The sequence below is a fragment of the Pteropus alecto genome, unplaced genomic scaffold, assembly GCF_000325575.1.
Source record: "Pteropus alecto unplaced genomic scaffold, ASM32557v1 scaffold185, whole genome shotgun sequence".
In the NCBI taxonomy this organism is placed as follows: domain Eukaryota; kingdom Metazoa; phylum Chordata; class Mammalia; order Chiroptera; family Pteropodidae; genus Pteropus; species Pteropus alecto.
In genome coordinates, this window is record NW_006438088.1 from 7749979 (window position 1) to 7772561 (window position 22583).

A 22583-nucleotide genomic window follows, 5' to 3' on the forward strand; every position below is an offset into this window, starting at 1 on the left:
TTAGATCAGAAAAAGAAGATCAAAGTTAGAAGAGATTAGTAATAATAGTGACGATAAGGAAAAACCTGTAAATATTATGCTCTAAAAACTATATCTACAAGTACTACAAAAGTAACATAGATGAGATTACTTTGACTCCAGAGAGACAGTGGTAATAGCAAAAAAAAAAAAAAAAATGTTTTCAAATAATCAGAGTGATCTTTAGGCATTTCCTCTTTTGCTCCTTTTTCTTATAAACTCAAAAGAGATTTCTGCCATTTTCTTTCACATTTGCATACCCATGTCTAGCTAGATGAACATCGCACTGAGCAAAAGACTTTCAAGCTCCTACAAAAGAAACAGGTACAAATCCAAAAAGAAAAGGACCAGTTACAAAGTGAACACAGCAGAGCTATCCTCGCTCGAAGCAAACTGGAGAGTCTGTGCCGGGAGCTGCAGAGACACAACAAGACACTGAAGGTATGTGTCACAAGAGCTATGTAACATACTTACTTGCATGCTGCATAGTCACACACTTCTACTCATGAAAGAGCATAAGTTTTAGAATTAAAGAAACTTGACTTCAAATAATAGCCCTGCCACTTGCTCGCCTGTGACCTTCGATAAATTATTTTACCTCCCATAAGCTTATTTCCTCATCTATAAATGAGGATTATATCAATTTCACTGTGTGGTTGGGAAAAAATTAAATGAGGGTACATTTGCAAGGTGCCCATATAGTACCTGACACAGAGCAGGCCCTAAGTAAAATGTGTTCTGTTCCCCTTACCTTTTTCTTATATTGAGTTGTTACATTTTATATTTTAAGGTAGGCTTTACTGCTACTCTTTAAAACGCAAACTTGTAAAAATGCAACATTTTTGGCATGATAATAAAATCTGCATGACATGAAATAAACTGACACAAAGCTAATTGCCACAGTAAAGCAAAACTGAGAGCCAAAATGTCAATAGTCAATTGAAAAAAAAAAAAGGAGCTATTTGAAAAAACACTGAAGCTCTTCAGACTTAAATTATTCAATCTAAAAATAATAGACTTCATTCAGTCTGCATGAGTTTCATTAATTACAGCATAAGCCTCTAGCAGTGTAGTTAATTTGATTACATATAGACACTAGCTCCATTCAATAAAGCAAGATGCAAGGCTCTTCAAGATAATATTCCGTGCGTCCACAATCCCCTTTCCAGCTGAAGATCCTAAAGCTTTTGACAAACAAGAATTAATTAGACACCAATATCCCTATGAGAGAGTTATTACTACACATGTTTAAAAGTAAATACTTAAAGAAATAGAGAGATTAAGATCATTGCTAAGTTTGTACAATGAAGCAAGATAAAAAAAAATAGAAGAGGATAATGGCTCCTCATATTTCAAAATTGTTTTTTTGATATCTGGGAAATGAGAATCTAATGTGATGAACTCTCTCAAATTATGAGTTGTAGGAGATGGGCTTCTGGCATCTCTTCAGTCACTACTCCAGGTACAACCAAACCCCAGATGAGGTGGGGGCCTGGGAATAGGAGCATCATGTTCAATTCAAGATATTTGTTCAAGTAATAGTGCTCTGTATTTACAGAAATCTCCTGGCTTTCAGGAGTATTATATAGTAAGGAGATAAATTAAAACAGATATAGTGGGAAGCTTTATCAACAAAGAGTTCTAAAGAGTGGAATGATATGGTTTGGTATGTTTGGGTAGCATTTGAAGACAGAATGATGGAAGTGGCAGAAGACACTGTAGGTATACCCACACACCCTCAATAATGGCCTCCAAATATGAAAAATGAAATTATTGAGTATCATGATTATGCCAAGACTTACGCTAAGTGCTTTACATATATATTATTTTATTTAATCTTCACAACAATCTTATGAAGGTTAATATCTCCATTTTACTGAACAAACTGAGTCTCAGCAATCCAAATCTGTTGTCCAAAGTCATACATATTTTAAATGTCAAAATTAGGATTCAAATTCAAAATATTTTCTGATTTCCCTTCTGATTTTTTTCTTTTACCCAGGGATTATTTAGATGTGTTCATTTTTATAGCCTATCAAAGATGGTCTATCTTCATGAACATACTATATGCACTTGGAAAGAATGTCTGTTCAGATATTAAATGTAATGTTTCATAAGTAACAACTAGCTGTAGATCATTTATATCTTTACTGAATTTTTATCTTGTTGTTCTACCAATTGCTGAGGGATGGAGGTTAAAAATCTCCTAGAATAATTGTGGAATTTTCTACTTCTTTTAATTATGTCAATTTTTGCTTCATGTATTTTGAAGCATTAACATAATGTATATACACAGTTACAGTTGTTATGTCTTCTTGATGGCTTGAATCTTTTATCACTATGAAATGTGATAAAATAATAATCAATAATAATTATCAATAATAATCTTTATCCGGATGTTTACATTATCTGATATCAATATAGTTACTCCAGTTTTCTTACCCTTTTTGCTGGCATGATAGATCTCTTTCAATCTGGATCTTTATATTTAAAGTGCATCTCTCATAGACAGCATGTAGTTGGAATTTGCTTCTTTTAATTCTTATAATATCTGCTATTTAATTAGAGTACTAGTCCATTAACATATAATGTAATTGTCATAGTGGCTGGATTTACATCTACAATTTTATTTATTATTTACTTACTATTTTTCACCTCTGTTTTCTGTTCTGTTATTTTCCTCCTTTCCTTCGGATTATGTGAATATATTTTAAATTCCATTTTAATTATCTCTTGGATTTTTAATTATACCTCTGTCCATTTTCAGTGATTGCTCTATGATTACTATATACATTCTTAACTTTTCATAGTCTGCCATTTAATTAGAGTACTAGTACAATACTACCTGGAGTTAAAACTGTATCACTTTATATAATATGTAGAAACATTTACTTCCCCCATCTTTAAAGCTATAATTGTTTTAAGTATTACATTTACATACATTTACAAAGCCCATGAGACAGCGTTAGAATTTTTACATTAAATACTACATATATTTCTTCTAAAATTAAAAGAAAAACTGTATTTACCTAGATATTTACCTCTTTGATAATTTTTATTCCTTCTAATTCCATGTGTTTTAGAACTTTTAATATTGTCCCACAGGCCCTTGAGTCTCTCTCCGTGTTGTTCACCAATCTTTTTTCTCTTTTATCTTCAGATTAGATCATTTATATTGGTCTGTCTTCATAATCACTATTTCCTCTCTCATCTTTATTCTGCTCTAAGTCCACAGTGATAATTAAATTTCATATTTTTTAACTTTTCACTTCAGAATTTCCATTTAGTTCTTTCTTATAGATTATTTTTCTCTCCTGAGATTTCCTATTTTTTCATTCATTGAGATAATATTTTCCTTTATATCAATGAGCATACCTGTTTTTAAATTCTTGTCTACTAATTCCACATCTGGGTTATTGTGAGATAGGCCTACTCTGATTATCTCTTCTTTTGAGAATGGATCATATTTTCTTGGTTCTTCATATGTTAAGTCATTGTAGATTTTATCTTGGATGTTGTGGCTGTTATGTTGTAGAGAATATGGATTCTACTATACTCTGAAGAATGTTTGATTTTTTTAAAGCAGGTTATTAACTTTGTTAGAGTCAAACTGTGAACTGCCTCTCTTGGGCAGCAACTCAATCTCAGTTCATTTATTTTCCTTAGCCAGAAGGCTTTGGTTCTGACCTGTATGTATGTAGTTCAAGGTCAGCGAAGATTTGGGGCAGAGTTTATTCACAGAATTTATGGCTCTCGCCCTGACTTTCTCTTTCATGGGAATCTCCCCTTACCTTTCAGTAGCTGTAGTTGACTAGAACTTTGTACTATTATTCTTCAAAGATGGTAGGTTTCCTATGAGAGTTTTACCCATTCCATTCAGCTGCCGATTGCAGTCTCCCTTCAAGCTAAACGCTGTAAAAATGGGAAACTTACAATATACCATTCCCTTTTTTACAGGTGTCAACTTCCCTCCAGAATCTGCCCTATTTCATTTACTCTCCAGTGTCTTTAAGTAGTTGTTTTCTGCATTTTGTCCAGTGTTTATAATTATTATCTGTAGAAAGGTCAGCATGGTATAAGCTTCCTTGGTCATACTAGTGAAACAGCCTAAGTATATCTAAATTGAAAATCCATGTGCTAGAAGCTTGGGAAGAAATAGAAAAGGGATGTATAACAGACTCTTTCCACCACCATAAAATTTAACTTTTCCTATTTCTTATGAAAATTGATTCTTCAATGAGTCAAAAACAAACAAACAAAAAACCTCCACAAAACCTCACAATATAGGATAATTTAGAAAAAGGACAAGTGAAAATCTGGAATATGGACTTATTTCAACAAAATACTACATATATTCAAAGCAATAAATCCAAGCCTCAAATTATGCTGAAAAAGAACTGCCTTGCAAGAGATGAGTGTTGCAGACAACATGATTTTAGTATAGGAATAAGTAGGATATGTTATCAGAATGTCACAGAATTTTAATGTAGAAAGGCCTATAAGAATCATCTAGTCCAAGCTACTCAAATGTCTATGCGTAAATTAATAATCCATTAATTCATTAAATAAACATTTACTGAACACCTATGAATCACTGCCAGACACAGCACCAGTTCTAAGATGTACAATGATGCTTGCAAAGTTTGTATTCTTAGGTATGTCAGAGTTTGTCCGTCAATCTTCTTTGCATTATTAATTTTCACTTTGAATAACATGCTTGATAATGAAAAATTTATCTCACTGTCCAAATGATTGTATTTTCTTTATGAATTTACTCAAATTTCATAAGATTGTGCTAGATTTATTTTTCTCTCATTGAAAAACAACGCAATGTAAAATACAACATGCCATTTCGTGGGCCAAGAATGTGTATGACATGTATTGAATGCTATCATAACATCTATACCTTCTTTCTGTAGCCAGTTGCCAGTGATAAATTCAGAGTTGCTGGATAGCATGAGATGGTTCTTGCATTTACTCATTTATTTATGGGTGGAATAGTTATAAATGTAAATGGCATTCAGATTATGATCTATAATTCTTTGACTAGGAACTTGTTGACTTCTAAATTAATCAGGAGCAATGAAGAAACAATCACTATCATATGTATATTCAATTTCTCTTAACAAATGGTCATAATCATTTTTAATGTTTTTAATGAAATATGTATAATAAGAGTTAGCATACAAATTTCAGGGAAATAAGATCTATGATAGTTAATTTCTCCAGATTAAGAAGTACAGATATCTTATATAATATCCTTAAGATATTGTCACTCATGAAATGTTTATACCATAAATGAATTATGATTCTGATATCAGGAATCATATTAGAGTTAGAAATTATGTAAATATTATAGAGGAAAGAGGACACTTAATGATAAATTAAAGTATTTCCAGAGCATATATTTTCAGCATCAGTTTTTATTCTGATCACATTATTCTACTATCATAATAAAGATTTGCACAATTACTTCTGTTTTAATTATTTCTTTTTTAAAATCCTATTACATAATTTGATTGCAGTAGGCAACTAAATGCAGTATAATTTTACTTGCCAACAATGAAGCAAGCTTTCATAATAACAATTAATGAGAACTGCAAGGAATCCTAAAATGTCTGTATCACTGTCAGCAGTGTCTCTATCTTTGGTACGATGTAGCAAGATTAAACCCTTTATTCTAAAAGAATGAAAGGAACAATTACAAAGCAAACAATTCTCAATATAGATATGGGAGAAATTTGGGTACATTATTAGTAGTTAGCAATGAAGGAGGGTTTTGATTTAGGAGAAAAAAGAACAGAAATGATATAAAAGTTAATTTCCAATTCTTGAATGTTAACAAAGCAGAAGAGGGAGAAATTAAATGTTTCATTTTAGAATTAAAGAAGATTTGAAACTTAATATTGCTTTCAGATTCAAAATTTACATTGAACGTTTCAATTACCCTATGTGACACATGGGATGATTGTTCTTTAGAAAAAAAATATTCAGCATATTTTCTAAGATTTCCTTTTACATTCTTGAATTGCTATAATTGATCTCCAGCTATCTCAGTTTCTTTTTCAAGTTTTTCAACGAAAGTTTTTTTCTTACCAAGATAGTTTACATTGTGATCACTTATATTTACAAAACTTGGGTAATACATTTATGTGGTTAATATGCCATAATTTTTATAGGGGAATATAAGTACTATTCTTCTTTCTGTACTAAACTAAAGGAACGCATGATCGGGCTCATCAATTAATAAAGTGAGTGGCTTTTTTTTCCGGGCCACAGTCAAGAGATCAAAAACGGGTGATTGCATGTTTATTAGAAATCACTGTAGTTTATTCACTCAGCAGGAGACTGACCACCTTTAAGACAATTCTATTCGTCACTAGCTATCAACTTCAAGATTCCCACTGAACCTGCTCTGAAAATGATTGTGTGTTCACAACTGAAACCTTTGCTCATATGATTATTTGGGGGCTGAGTTTGAAGAACTAAGAAAAAAATCCTATTTCCCCTACACATTAATCTCCTTTCATTGACCTAACCTCGAGCTCTATCAACTTGGGGTGCATGCAAACCAGCACAACAAAAGATTTTGCTTTTTATCCATAGGAGGAAACCCTTCAGAGGGCACGTGAAGAAGAAGAGAAAAGAAAGGAGATCACAAGTCATTTCCAGAGTACCCTGACAGATATCCAAGCCCAGATTGAGCAGCAGAGTGAGCGAAATATGAAGCTGTGTCAGGAGAACACAGAACTCGCAGAGAAACTGAAAAGCATCATTGATCAGTATGAGCTCAGAGAGGAGGTGAGAACCACATCAAACAACTTAGAAGCACTATATACAGATCCCGATCTGGGTTAGGAAGGTGCAGGACAAGGTTAATAAGAAAGTTATGGCCAGTCTTCTCAACTGATTAATATTTAGGTTTGAATTTCTTCTCTAGCCAAATAAAAACAGATGGTAATGTGAAATACCTGGCTAAAAGTCATATAGAATTTCTTCAGAACTGTAATCGCTGCAAAGCAAAGACAATAGAGTGGTAGGCTGTGAGCACGGTTATCTTCAAAAACAGTATTTCTCAGCCTTTTTAATTTTCCACAGAGCTAAGAAATATCAAACACATTTCCTCCTAAGAATCACCATGTTATTAGGGGTATGTATTCTATATATCCAACAAGCCAGTACTAATATTAATAATGAAACAATTATTATTTACGCAGAGCTTAGTTTGTGCCACGTTCTAAGAACTATACATACAATGCCATTTAATTGTCAAAACAATCTTATGCACTAGATAATGACATATTACCCATACTTTATAGATGAGAGCAGTATACAAGATTAAATCACTTTCCCATAGTCAAAAAGGCAAAGAGTTTTGCTTTCAATAGTTTACATTAAGAGGATAGGCTTCCAGTCAAGATGACCAAGTAGGTAAATGCTTTGCTCACCTACTCTCACCACTTCAGAATTACAGTCAAACTACAGAACAACCATCAACGAGAATCACCTGAAGTCCAGTTGTACAGAAGTTTTATAACAAAGGACATAGAGAAAAAGCTACCTCAAAATTGATAGGAGGAGCAGAGACGTGAAACAGACTGGTCTCACACATCCACGTGTGGCAGTTAAAAATCAGGAGAGATGTCTCCACTGCAGAGGTCCCCACTAAGGAGTGAACCCCTAAGGTTCCACTGCCAGAAAGAGAAGTTCCCACAACTTCTGGCTATGAAAACCAGCAGAGATTATGGCTGAGTAAAACAGGAGGCCCAACTGCTCCTCTTAAAGGGCCCACACAAAGACTTACTCACTGGTAGACTCACTCACGATGAGCTCCAATGCTAAAGCAGCAACTCGAAAAGCACCAGGAACATACAGGGAGGGACTGAATAGTCTGGCATCAGAGACAGGGCTGGAGGGCATCTTTCTCCCAGACAGAAGTGAAGGAAGACGCCATTTTCCTTTGTTGACTCCTCCCCTCCAACCCCAGCAGATGCAGGTGGGCATCATATCTGAGTGTCCATCAACCTAGCTAACCCTTGTCACCCTGGCCTGGTGATTCCCTGAGACCCCATACCACCCAACTTGTGAGCCTACCCAAGCCACTTCCAGTGGCTTTTGCACACAAACAGACTGTCTTGGCTCATGCTATGACTTTCCCAAAATCTCTCAAAGGTTTACAAACCCCAAACAAGAAACATCTGGCCTCAGCATGCCCCGTATCTCTTGCTAAGCATCCCCAAGCCTGGCATTGGTGGCGGCTGGCCTCAGTTCAGAACTTAGCCTCCCCCAGGCACCTCCAAGCCTAGTATAAATGGCAACCACCTGCAGATTACTTTGTAGCTCATACCAAGTGGTCCTGGGCAAGGCACAGGCAGTGGCTAACATTGACCTACAGCAGAGCCCCTCCCAAGAGGCCCAGAACCAATATACCTGGTGGCCAGCATCAGATCACACCGAGTACCACTCAAACACCTCCAGAAATGACACACCCAAGGGGCAGACTGGGTAGGCACCAGAGCTCTGCCAAAGCAAATCCTGTTCCATAGGGTCAGCCCGTGCACAACAACTTCTCCACTGTCATCATAGACAGTGCTCACAACCAATCAACCTGAAGGTCACTCCCTTCCATTGACATACAAACAGTAAGCAAGGCTCAGCTACAATAGGAAGGCACATACAACCCACACAGGGACACACCTGGAACACATGGCTCAGGTGACTAGGGAGACTCTGCTGCTAGACCCCACAGGACATGTACTATATAAGGCCACTCTGCTAAGACAAGAAGACATAGCAGCTCTACCTAGTACAAAGGAATAAAACCAGGGAAGCATAGAAACAAAATGGGGAGACAAAGAAACATGTCCCAAATAAAAGAACAAAACAGAGCTCCAGAAAAAGAACTAAACAAAATGGAGACAAAAAATCCACGAGATTCAGAGTTCAGAGCACTAGTTAAAAAAATGTTCAATGATCTCCGTGAGAACTTTAAACAAGATAGAAAACATAAAAATGGTGATAGAAAACATAAAAAAGAACCAGTCAGAAATGAAGAATACAATAACAAATAAAGACTACATTAGAAGAAATCAACAGCAGATTAATGAAGCGGAGGAATCAGTGATTTGAAAGATAAGGTAGCAGAAAACACCCAACCAGAACAACAAAAAGGAAAAAAGAATTTAAAAAAAAATGAGGAGCATTTAAGAGGCCTCTAGGACAACATCAAGTGTGCAACATTTACATCACAGGGGTACCAGAAAGAGAAGAGAGAGAGCAATGAATTGATGAAAAGTAAGGACCTATAACCAAGATTACTCCATTCAGCAAAGCTATTATTTAGAATCAAAGGATAGATAAAAAGCTTACCAGATGAGAAAAAGCTAAAAGAGTCCATCACCACCAAACCAGTATCAGAACAAATGTTAGAAGGACTTCTTTAAGAAAAAAAAAAAAGGATAAAAAAATATAAATAATAAAATGGCAATAAGTATGTATCTATCAACAATTACTTTAAATATAAGTGGATTAAATGATCCTATCAAAAGACATGGGTGGCTGAATGGATAAAAAAAATAAGCCCCTTACATATACTGCCTACAAGAGACTCACTTTAGATCGAAAGACATACCGAGACTGAAAGTAGAGATGAAAAAAGATATTTCATACAAATGGAAATGAAATAAACAGCTGGGGTAGAAATGCTTATAACAGACAAAATAAACTTTAAAACAAAAGTTATAACAAGAGACAAAGAAGGACCTAGTAATTCCACTTCTGGGTTTTAATCCAAAGATATCCACTTCAAGGGGACACATGCATCCATATGTTGGTTACAGCATTGTTCACAGTGGCCAGGCTATGGGGGTGGTTTAATCCAAAGAAATCCACTTCAAGGGGACATGTACATCCATATGTTGGTCACAGCATTGTTCACAGTGGCCAGGCTATGGGGGTGGCCTGAGCGTCCATGGATGGTTGGGTAGATGAGGAAGAGGTGGTACATATCTACGGTGGGATGTTGCTTAGCCATGAAGGAAGATGAGATCTTGCCAGAACAAAATACATGAACAGACAAAACAGAAAAAATAAAGTTTGCATTGGGGGACTATAAGGATTTTTCATTTCCGAAATTATATTTTAATATTTAACATATTTTTAAGACTCCAGATGTCTCTTCAGGATTTTGATTTATCGTATTTCTTTCCCCATCACACCGAAATTTTAAATGTTTTAAAATGTGACATAATATAGTCAAAGTGATACTACTGGCAACAGGCTAAGATTTTATCAGGAAAACAACAGAGCCAATAGCACATAATAACAGCACTTAGGTTAATCAAGAAACTCCTCAGAATAAACCAAAATGCCATGCTACCATTTTATCTTGTCACAAAGATCAACCCTGCTCCAAAGTGGAGGTTTGGTCAACAGCAAAAGGGAAGGAGCTAAAAATAAATGTCCATACCCTTCAGAAAGACCTCAAACAGATATGGCCTGGTACACTGGTTGCATATTCCCGGGACTGGTTCTAGGTAAGGCCCAGGGGTAGAATTCTACATGTCCTCTTGTCGATGGGATCTTCTAATGACCAAGAAGCTGTCTACACTGAGGTAGAATTGGAAGCTTCTCTTCACCGAGCTAGTTGGGAGGTCAAAAGGTCAGAGGCACACAGTAGCACATTTGCATATCAATTCATCTGTGAACCCTGGCCTTGTCTTGCTCAGCAGAGCAATAGAATTGAAGTCAGAGGGCTCCTTAATCCCTGACCCAGGGCCACATGCTGGTACCCCCGAGCTTCCTCACAAGCCTTGAGGCAAGAATGTGGAGGAGAATTCACCACGATAAGTTATATTAATGTTGTGCTTAAAAGTGGTTTTATATTCATAGAAAGAGCCAAAATACCTAGTGGTACTGCTGTAGCCCCTGTGATATATATCACTGCCTGTGCTGCTTAGCATAATAACTAGGCTCATATCTAATAGTTACCAGGTTCAGAAAATAAGGTTGAAACCTTTGGAGTTATAATTGCTGAATTCCCGCACCTCTACCTTTTGCTAAGATGCAGGGGACTTTACCAGTTTATGGCTTTTGTACAAAGCCATAAGTGATGTCAGTGCATGTATTTCCTCATCTTTTTAAATCTTAAAACCTGGAGAATGTGTATTTATGTGAATATTGCTTTTTTTATCTTATCTTTTTCAGCACCAATAAAAAGTCAACCTTGATATGTGCACTTTATTTTTTTTCCCTTAGCATCTGGACAAAATCTTTAAACACAGAGAACTGCAGCAGAAGCTGGTGGATGCAAAACTTGAGCAGGCGCAAGAAATGATGAAAGAAGCAGAGGAACGACACAAACGTGAAAAGGAATATGTACTTATCGTTTGCACCAATGTGCTTGTCTGGTCTGCCTTCGGGTCAGAGAACCCATGAGACAGTTGTTTTTGAGAATGGTCACAGAGCCCTAGACTGATGGAGAAAGAGCCTGAGCTTCCCCGGAGACTAAATTAGCTAGCCCAGTAGGATGCACTGTACCTAAATTACTTTCTACATAAAATAATCATGCATCCATTCAACAAATGTTTCTCAACTGCCTATCATATGCTAAGCACCATCTTAGGTGCTGGAGTATGGCAGTAAGCAAGACAGAGAAGGCCATGACCCATCATGGAGACTAGTCTAACGGGGCAGAGACAGGCAATTAACAAGCAAACAAACAAGGATGGGTAATGTCAGATAATAGTAAGTGCTACTAGGGAAATAAGGAGAAATCGAGAAGGGTCAGAAGGAGGGGACCTACTGTAGACTGGGTGACCAGGAAGGCCTCCCACAGGGGAGATGCTTGAGCTGAGCCCTGCCTGGTGAGGAGTCAGGGAGGTCTCTAACAGCAGTGTCTGCAACAGTGACAAAGGCTCTGAGGCTGGAACTAGCTTGGTGTCCTCCAGAAATAGGAAAAAGTCAGGGTAGCAAGAGCATGTTGACCCAGTAGAAGAAAGTTTCTAAATGAAGTTGGAGAAGTAAACAGAAGCCAAACTGTATAGCTCTGTAAACTTGGAACGTAGTTTGGATTTTATACTAAATATAATGGGAAAGGCCTGAGTAGGTTTAGCCATAGAAGTCTTGGCATCTGTAAAAGATGAATTTAGCTCCTACTAGGTAGAAAATGAACTAAAAGGGGATAAGCGAGCAAGAAGACAGGAGGCCACTGCAGCAATCTGGACGTGCTATGATGATGGCTTGGATTAGGGAGGTGGCAGTGGTAAAGGAAAGCTGGACATGGATAAAAGTTATGTTTTCAGCGTTAAACCAGCAAACAATGCTGTGGACAGAAGATGGTTGGCAGCAAGGAAAGGGGGGAGTCAAGAATGACTCCTGAGTTTTTGGTCTAAGGCACTGTGTGGTGTCTTTTACCAACATCTCATTAACCCCAAATACTCCGAGACAGCTGTAGGAGCATTCTACAGGTGAGAAGATCAAAGAAGGTGTGCGACTTGTTTAATTAAGATCACACACTGCTAAGTGATCGAGATGTGTTGCACACCCAAGTGTATCTGTCCCCAAGCCCAAGCTTTGTGAAACACACTCAAGAGGTGTGTTTCAGAGGCCAGAGTGGAAGTATGTTTTTATTGCTGGAGAGAGTGCTTTAAGACACAGGCAAAAGACCAATCATTGCAATTTGGTCATTTAACAATTGATCATGAGCTTTGCCTTTACCTAAAATCAGACCAGAATCACTTCAATTTGTTAGAATAATAACTTAAAAATAACTTTGGTTTTCAAATGTAGCCACAAAAGAATGAATTTTGAAGAACATAACCTAGCAGATATTGAATGATTTCAAATCAGAAGCCCATGTGCTCTTAATAAAAAGATTAATTTATTAAACTCATCTACAACCTAGCTCTCAAAGAAATAAAATATTTAATTATTATTTCTACCCAAGAAGATAGATACTCCACTGTTGGTGTAATTACCCTATTGGGTAAAATATGCTTCCCACAGGATATCAGTACCTTTGATATACAAGACATGACAGGGAAAAACTAGGCAAAGTTTAATGTGAGGGAGACTCGGAGGCAGATGTGAGGTGACCCAGCAAGAAACTAGCGTGCTGCCTATTTTTCTATCTTGGTTTTGCAAAACAGAGCAGATTTGAGTCAAATAAAGGAAGCCTCCTCAGTTCTTCAAAGCTGGCCACCTACCTGGTTTGTAGCTCTGATGCTTCTTTCAGAACATGTTGAAATAGCAAGTCAGAGCTGGGGGTGGTTCTTTACCCCAAGGAGAACAGGCAGCCACCTGCCTCCTGTTGGGGACCACCTATCACAGGAGGGCTCCTCAGCCTGCTTAGGGAAGCAGGGAGCATGGGCATGGCCACCACACTGCTCAGATGGCCAGATGGGGTGCTACAAGTCTTCTGCTTCACAGTTGACCCAGATCTCTCAAAGAATGAGTCAATGGCATTTCTACAATAATTCATCTTCACTGCATGCTGGGAGGTTTAGAGGAACATATATAACCCATCTTATAAATAGAAAGGAACATACATAACCCATGGGAAAAAGATAAACTTGGAAAAGAAAAAAGATGCCTTCAAGTTTTTCAAAATAATGATTTTATTGTTTGTTGTTGTTCTGAATCCAAAAGTAATATATATGGACTTCATAACACTTTTCACAGGAGGGATAAACATATAGAAGAAAATTTAAATCAGCTTCAAATACATTAGAACCTTCTTAACTGACAGCCAGCTGACTGACTAACCAAATTAATCCACGACGTTCACCATTCTCCCTATAAACGTCCTGAAAGATGCCCACAGCAGGTCGAATCCTGTGGCTAGTTAAGTCACCCTAGACTGTCTACCCATGGTTGCCCTCATTAAGTAACAGGGAGCTGACCAAGAATCAGCCCTTTGCTCCCGAACCTTTTCTTTCCAGTTATCTTTATTTTTGTATTATGTAAATCAACAGAATCATACATTAACTGAAGAAATAAAAGTGTGAAAAGAAAGAGTTGTTTCTGTGAAAACTATGCTTAATGCTTTGAAAGATGAGATATAAGCAAACAGCAAGAAACAATTGTCAAACTAAATGAGAGTAGTTATAAAGGACTGGGAGAAAGTTGTAAGACTAGAGAATTAAACAATCAAGCTGCTTCACCAGTATCTTTAGGTCTTTGGGTTCTAGCTTGTTTGTTTAAAAATAAAAAATATTCTAAATGTTATATGGCGCATTTTGGGTATGATTTTTGTAAAAACAAAATAAAACGAACCCCTCTGAATTCCATTCTGAAGTTCCACATTCAAAACAAAGACCAGAGCCCTAAATTAAAATGGATAGATGAACATACACCTTAAAATAACATGTTTTACGTCTGTGTTATTTTTTAATGCCTAAAACCATTTTCTAAGTTTAACCCCTCAGCTCCTTGTTCTGATCAGGTTTCATATGAGAGGCCTTGGGTGTATTTGAAAGTCTATTTTATGGAAAAGGGACCTTATTTTGTAAACTTATACAGGACTTATTTTGTAAGCCTTATATAGGATGTGGAACAATAGGTCAAATTTCTAACCCCTTGTTTCTCAAAATATAATCCATGGACCACCAGTATCCAAACCATCTCGGGTATTTGCTATAAGTAAAGATTCCAATTACACACCAACAATTCCTAACTCGTAGTCTCTGAGAGGAGTCAGCATTTTAACATGCACCTTAGCAGATTCTGACGCATGCTATGGTGAACAGGGGTCTAGGAGACTAACTTTGATTTTAATATAAAGGAACAGTTGCTTACAACCCTGCCACAGGTGGGGATGTTCTGGGGATGTTCTGGAGATGTTCAGGCAGAGGTCAAATGATGGTTGGACAGGATTTCTAGGGAATGTTTCAGAATTTGGTGGAAGGTCGAATTTTGTGTGATTAATGCTTGAGTTGAAGATAATTTATCTTTTTATTTCTAACAGAACCACCAATTTTTAGTTGAGAATCCAACTTTTTAGACTTGTTGTTTTTAGATTTCTTAGACTCTTTACCAGGTTCCCCAAAATTACTTAAGAGAACAATTAATTAGCAAGTTATTAAGTTTACACACAAATTACAACCAAATGGTAACTTAAAAGACAATCTGACGGTCTTTCGATGTATTCTTTCTTCCACAGTTGCTGAACCAGGCAGCAGAGTGGAAACTTCAGGCCAAAGTACTGAAGGAACAAGAGACGGTCCTGCAGGCTCAGGTGAAGTGGGGGACAACAATGCATGGGGTGTGCTCACCTTGCTGTTCCCAAGTAAAGAGACTATGAACCAAAGCTGGTCTTCAAAAAGCCTTACGCGTGACAGGGAGAAGGAGAACAGGAGTCGAAAATTAAGAATAACTTTACATTTATTATTTTTAAGTAAAAATAAAAGTACAATGTATATCTAAGAAAAAGAAATGCTCTTGCACCAACAACATCCGGTCAAAAGGTTTGTTGACATGCAAATGAGGTCACTAAAACGGCCAATGAAAATAAGCTGGTGTACAGGTTCCCACCTATCTATTAATACATCCTCTCTCTCCTCTCCCACTAACCTATTAAGAAAAAAATATGTAAACTATTCATATGCACCATCTGTAATTGTCAATACTGAAAATGTTCTTACTTGTTTGATATTATTTATAAGAAAAGAAATTTAGAAAAATAGAGTCAGCACCCAAGTATTTGTGCTATCAGAGGCTGGCCTTGTCAGTGGCCAATGATTAGAAATGGCAGGCAAATCAGAAACCATTTTGATTTGGCTTTGTGATGTCTTGTGTGTGTTCTGACTAGATTATGGGAATTCATACTTCAGACTCAAAAATAAACCCTCATGCAACAGCTGACTCTAGGCAAAAGCCAGACCTAGCCATCTTTCCCGTGCCCTGGGAGCTCTGCCCCTCCTGGCAAACAGTCCCTGTCTGTTTCCAGGAGAGCCATCCTGCCTTGGAACACAAAGGGGCTCTGGCTCCCCTGCTCATGCACTAAAGGAACTGTGAAATCACATAGAGCAAATTCACAGAACGTGCCCTTCCAAGCTGGGCAGCATTAATTTAAGATTTGGGCAATTCACTTATAAATATTTATATGCTGACTGCTGAATACTTGTTCATGGTAGGAGAAAAATACTTGTTCGTTATGTGAATGAAAAGGTTTAATGAACTTGTCCATCATAAAATAAAAAGCAAATAAGAAAAATAAGAAAGTTCAAATCACAAATGATGTAACTACATAGACAAAAACACAGATAACATTTGGATATCTAAAGCTCCCAAAGCATACTTTTCCAATGTGTGTACCAAATATAACAATGAATATTTATTGAGCACCTTCTAAGTGCTAGGCATGCTTCTAGGTGTTGGAGACATAGTAATCAATGGGAGATACAAAAATCCCTGACTAATTAAACTTACAATTTAGTGATAACAATGTTAACAAAAACACTAACAATTCACTAGTGCATAAGTTAATATTACCATTATTTCATAAGTTAGGATCCACATAAGGATATATGAGACAAAAAAGTCTTTATTTGCACACACACACACACACACACACACACACACACACACACACACACACACAAAAGTTTAAGAATCACTGGAAAAGATGATCTCAAGATCCCGTTCAGTTCCAGTTCATGAATACAGAGAACTTCCAAAGCTGAAGAAGCGTAGCTGTCAGCTGAGTTAACTCTGCCTTCTCCTCCACTGCCTTAGTTTTCATGACATATGGCTCTCTTGACGAGGACTCACCTGTGTCTATCTCTTTCGTCTTCAGGGCACTTTCGAAACGTCAATAATTACTTAACCATCGAGAAGAATATAGAGGCCCCAAATCCCTATGTGAATAATGTTTAAACAGGTTCCTCTGGAAAATTGTCAACATTATATTTTTTAAACTTTTAAACCTTTAAAAAACAAAGTCTATCACAGGTTATTTTGCACAACACTCAAAGTCTTCTGGTTTTACAATATCTTTTTTAAAAGTGGGTGATAGGTTGGGGAGGGAGACCACAGGCCTTGTTTGCATCATCTGAGCAAGGGAAATATCAAGGATGTATTGTGTTTTCCTCTATGAAAGTTACTTTTCAGTCATAAGACAACAGCTTGCCAGTTTGGGGCATGATTCTCACTTGGAGAAGAGATGTCTAGTTTTCAATTATACAAACCAAGGCAATAGAGTAAATGTCAGAGATGATCAATGGGATGCAATTGTCACTACAAGTAGAGTGTTCATCGGATCAATATGGATGAAAATGGTTGTAGATGTGGAAAGTCAGCAATACCTGACAGCACAGACACCAAATACTGCCCAAGGGGACAGATCAGTGAGTAAATTGTTAAAGACGGGTAATCATAGTCTTTCAACTCAGAAGTCCTCAGTTTATCAATACAGGATGAGAGGAGATGCCTCTGCAACTGCTTTCATAATTGGACTTGTTCCCAAACTAAATCATACAAGTTTGCTAAGACAATTCCTGGACACCATTCTGTTTCCTATATGCTGTGAATGTTTGTAATTAAAAGTTGGTGCTCAGTTAAAAGAATGTGTGTGTCACTCAGCCTGTTTAAAAGTAGAATATTGGCCTTTGAGCCAAACTTCTCTTGCTCAGGCCTGCTTCTGCATCTGGAAGTTTACTATCGCTCCTAATAAAACTTTTCTTTTCTACTGTTAAAAAAAAAAAAAAAGTAGAATGTTGAGGCAATTACTGTTATTACTAACCCTCGAATAGTTTGTTTCTATTTGTGCCTCTCCAGGAGAGGTACTGTGGATGACCTCTGGATGTCCCTTCCATGTGTCTCTGAAACACCAAAGTGAGAGCAGGAATATGATATGTGCATCATGTCATCAAAATAATGAGGGGGAAAAAACTACCAAACAAATATCCATGTAGTAAACAGAAAGTGTACATTCTTAGTGTAAGTAGAGAGTTAGAGTTGGTTACCTGAGAAAGCAATAATTCACACAGGTTTTGTTACCTGTGTCAATGAGATCAAATAGGAAGAAAAGCAGAATATTAAAAACAGTCACCAAGAGAGGGGAATGGAGAGTTGTTGTTTAATGGGTACAGAGTTTCAGTTTTGCAAGATAAAAAGTTTCTGAAGAATGGTTGCACAATGTGAATATACTTAACAATACTCAACTATGCACTTAAAAATGGTTAAGATGGGCAATTTTATGTTATGTGTATTTTACCATAAATTTTATAAAGAGGGAAAAGTTGAGGAAACAAAAAAACAATTACTAGAAAAGGACCAGAAAAAGAGATAGTGATGCAAGACACTATTCCTGGGCACTCTGGGTGTGTCTGTCTTCTCCATCTGCCCCACTGATGCGACAAAAAGAACATTTTGCCCAAATAAAGGAGAGAGTAGGATGGGGCGGGTGTGGCTGCTCTTGCTAATTCTGTCAAGGTTGCCTCTGTGAGATGGACCTTGCATGCACTCACCTCTGTCCCTTTCTGTCTGCAGCCTGCAACTACAGGGCTGAAATGGAGGGCTGGGGAGGGCAGCTCAGGAGACCATAGTATCTGCAACTCCCATGCAACTTTGCTGGAATTAATAAAAAGTTGAAAAGAAGAAAGGGGAGGAAATAGGAAAAATAATAGGAGCTCTTGGCCAAGAGTGCAAAAGATTAAATTTTGTGATAGAAGGTGAAGAGGATCAGCTGTAGGTAGTCGTTGCCACCCTAGGCCACTGGGTCATGTGCAGTATGAGTAGCTAGTCCCACAGGAGTTTACATTAGGGTAGAGCCTCTCCAATCAAGAAGCTTGACCTACTCACCGGCCCTGAAATCAAGTCAGTGGATCCCATCCAGTACTTTGAAAAAAATGAAACAACTGAATATATCAAGAATGCATTGCACGTAATAAGAGTAATTATTGTCTTATAAATTGTGTGTGTGTGTATGTGTGTGTGTGAGAGAGAGAGAGACAGAGAGACAGAGAGACAGAGAGACAGAGAGACAGAGAGACAGAGAGACAGAGAGAGAGAGAGAGAGAGAGAGAGACAGAGAGACTTTCCTGGCCATGAACTCCTGGATGCCCCTTTACCCAGTCTTCACTAATCTGTAGGCTGAAGAATCATGAGAAACAAAATTTAGACCACTGGAACTGCCCCAAGCTGTCACATACTCACACTGCTGATTTCAAAATGACAGTCAGCTGTTGTTTAACTTTTCTTTGGAAAATTTGTATCTTATGAAAAGGTTTTATGCTTTCTTTTTGTTGTTCTTGTTCACTGCAGTGAAACCTCTGCCATTCTGAATCATTTGAGAATGAACCATTCTAGACTAGCAAATTCTCTGGGTTCTAGGGGTTGTTTGATTCCCACACACTCCCTCTAACTCCCACCCCCAAGACTGAGAACTTTCCATTACACTGACTTTCTTTTGGTGTGTCCTCTGCTTTCAAAAATCAGTCTCATAGGTACCAGCAGCTAGTCAACTGGTGCCTGCCTTCTGGCCAGTAATTCAACCAAACCAGCCTACCAAGGGCAGCCTCAAGTTCTTGTTTGATGCTGGATGCTACAGGCTTGCTTCTCTATACAAAAGATGTTCCCGTGCCCATCTGAGGACTTGGAGCTGTTTGGGGTATTTAAGAGTACCAAAGACTCATTTGAAAATTCAGGCTTTATTCACTTGATTCATCCGTATGAAATCTCCACTCTCTCAAAACATACTATCTTAAAATTATTATCAAAAGCAAAATTTTATTATTGCATTACTATCACCAATAATCAAGTATTTCCTTTCCTATCCTGCTCTATTCTCACCCCAAAGTCAAGTTTTAGAGTCAAAGATGTGGGGGTACCAAAGGCCTTCCTCTCTACTCCTGTGGTGAGCCACATACTTGCCAATGCTAACCCATACAATGTTGTTTTTGTGCAAATTAGAAAAAGGCGTTTCTTCCTCAAGACTCATTATTTCCCTCTGTAGGAAACTGGTACAAGAAATTGATTTTGATGAAAAGAGATATTAAACTGCTATTGGCTAGAACACTGTATTCATAAATATACAAAACCACAGTGTCAAAAATGGAAATGGCAATTGTTTAGAGTGGCACAATCTGCCTAATGGCAGCGGCTGTAGTCCATGTCCAGCCCACATTTCTTTACCACTTCTTTTTCACTTGTCTACGATCTCACTTCCTCCAGGATTAAGTTCAAGACTCACCTTCTCCACAGAAACGTGGTTCCTTCTCTGATCAGGCTCTGTACATACCTGCCTTGGCACTTGTCCCAGTCAAGCTGTCTTTGGGATCATCTTCCCATCAAGAGTGCAGGTCTCTCAAAAGCAGGAGCCACGTGTTAAATACTTTGGACATAGAGTCCACATATATGTTCAGAGATCAATAAATGTTTGTTGCAAAAAGTTATGATATAATGAAGTAGTGATGACATATTTTATTATTTAATTTTTCTTTAAAGAAGTACGTCAATCATAGCCACTGACCTAGGTTGATCTCAAAGTAAATTAAAGAATTGAACATATTACTAACACTATATTGAGAATTCCCTTAAATCATTTTTCTTCTCAAATAATGAACAATGGCATGTTGTTTTGTTCTGGAAGCGTTTAGAAAGCAGACCTAAAATAGATCCATTCTTTTCCCTGTTTGCAGCTCACTCTCTACTCTGGAAGGTTTGAAGAGTTCCAGAGCACACTGACAAAAAGCAATGAGGTGTTTGCCACTTTCAAACAGGAAATGGATAAAGTGAGTATTGCTTATCCCACACAAAATATTGACATTTTCTGTTTTGACAGGCAATTCTCCTTTGGGTTCATTTTTCTCTCGCTAAGATATTCCAGTGCATTTCATGAAGTAATGAAACATTTATAGGTGCCAGTGAAATTTAGACTGTATTTTTTTATTGGTAAGTAAGTATTGGTATTTCCTGAATTAATCATAAAAAGAGTCCAAAAACACTAGAATATATTTTCAGTCCAAGGAAGATTTTTTTTTTTCTAGTCCAGGGATAGCTTTAAAAAGAAAAGAAAAGAAAAGAAAAAAAAGAAAAAGAAAGAAAAAGAAAAGAGCTTGCAGTTTAACATTATGTTGTTTATATTGAAAACAAAAAAAAATACCTGGTCTTCTGAAGATTAAAAAATCTTTCATACAAAAATGCAAGAGTAGAATATTAAAGTAGAAAATACCATTTCATAGGATCCTTCTTAGAAGAAGAGATATGTCTAATGTGATGTAACTGACAGAGTCTTTGCATGAGACAAGGGAAGCTTGGATTCAAAATCTGGATGTGTTCTTACTCATCAGGTCATATTAGACAATTCATTCAACTTCCTTCAACTTTATTTTTCTTATATTTAACCCAAGGTACTATTTCTCTTGCCTACTTCACAAGAATGTGAAGTTCAGATGAATTAATATGTTTTTAAAGAGTTTTAAACTATTCAAAATTCTTTCACAAATATAAGGTGCCCATATTATCATGGGGATATAATGTTTAAATCTTATTCAATGCAGTGTTTTCCCAAAACAAAATCAGCATCAGAATTGTACTTCTGAATAAGCATTGGCATTAACTATTTTTAAGGGCAGAAATTACCCTTTTCAAAACATTTTCATAAAATAGTATGATAAACTTCACAATTCAGTGAGCAAACTTAAGTAGGCCTACACTTGTTAACAGCTACAGTTTCCCAATTCTTGATAAATCTAAAAAAATTTTTTAATTATGGAGTTTTAAGATTTGAATAAGTATTAGAGCAGGAAAAAAAATGTGTTTATTTAAAAATTACATAGTTTTAAGATTGGAGTAAATCTTAAGAGAAATGTTAATCTTAAAGATTAAGAGCAGGAGTTCTTGATCTGGAGTTCATTTATAGAGTTTTAGAAGTAGACCTGAGAATTAGCAAAAAATTTTCATATACATATCTGCATTTCTCTGTGTGTCCCCATAGATTTCATCCAATTCTTTAAAAGGGTTGATGACTTTTAAAAGTTTACAATCTAATAAGTTGGTTGATAAAGGATCAAATAAAAAACCACTAGAAGTTCACCTAATTTCTCTATAGAACCCAGGGTCTGACAGCCTGGGCCCAGCCTCTGGCCTCAGAGGCTACCTAGCCTCAGTCAGGTTGGCACAAAGCAGCAAATGCCCAGCTGTGGTTTGTCTAAGGAAACTGCATCTAATTAGATGCCTTGTCCTTCACTTTATCCAATCAGAGAGTAGATCCAACAACCAAGAACGTGAGTAGTTTTAGGTTCAAAAAAGACAGGCGGTGTTTCATTCACTTCTGTATCCCCCACACCCAGTCCCAGCCTGTGACCAGCAGACACTCTGCACACATTGCATTAAATGGAATGAACTAACTCCGTCCCTACTCTTCTGCTAACTCATCTGAATATTACTCTACTTCTCTGAATTTCAGCTCCCCTATTTATAAAGTGGAGGTGAGAGCATAAACTTCCTTGTGGGACTGTTTCAAGGATGAAATGAATAATGTGTGTAATCATATCCTGCGAACCCTATTGCACTCTACAAATGTAAAGACTTTCTCAGTCTATTTTCTCAATAGAAGGCTGCTT

The 22583-nt window shown here is 37.0% G+C and overlaps 1 protein-coding gene across 1 annotated transcript in view; it reads left to right on the top strand.

The window, feature by feature from the left end:
• Positions 1–22583, top strand: part of TXLNB (taxilin beta) — a 39457-nt gene that overhangs the window by 14443 nt on the left and 2431 nt on the right. The window contains exons 3-7 of the mRNA XM_006915420.1: positions 289–459; positions 6625–6819; positions 11275–11394; positions 15179–15253; positions 20658–20750. Coding sequence (XP_006915482.1) covers positions 289–459; positions 6625–6819; positions 11275–11394; positions 15179–15253; positions 20658–20750 — 654 coding nt within the window. The remainder of the gene's footprint in view (positions 1–288; positions 460–6624; positions 6820–11274; positions 11395–15178; positions 15254–20657; positions 20751–22583) is intronic.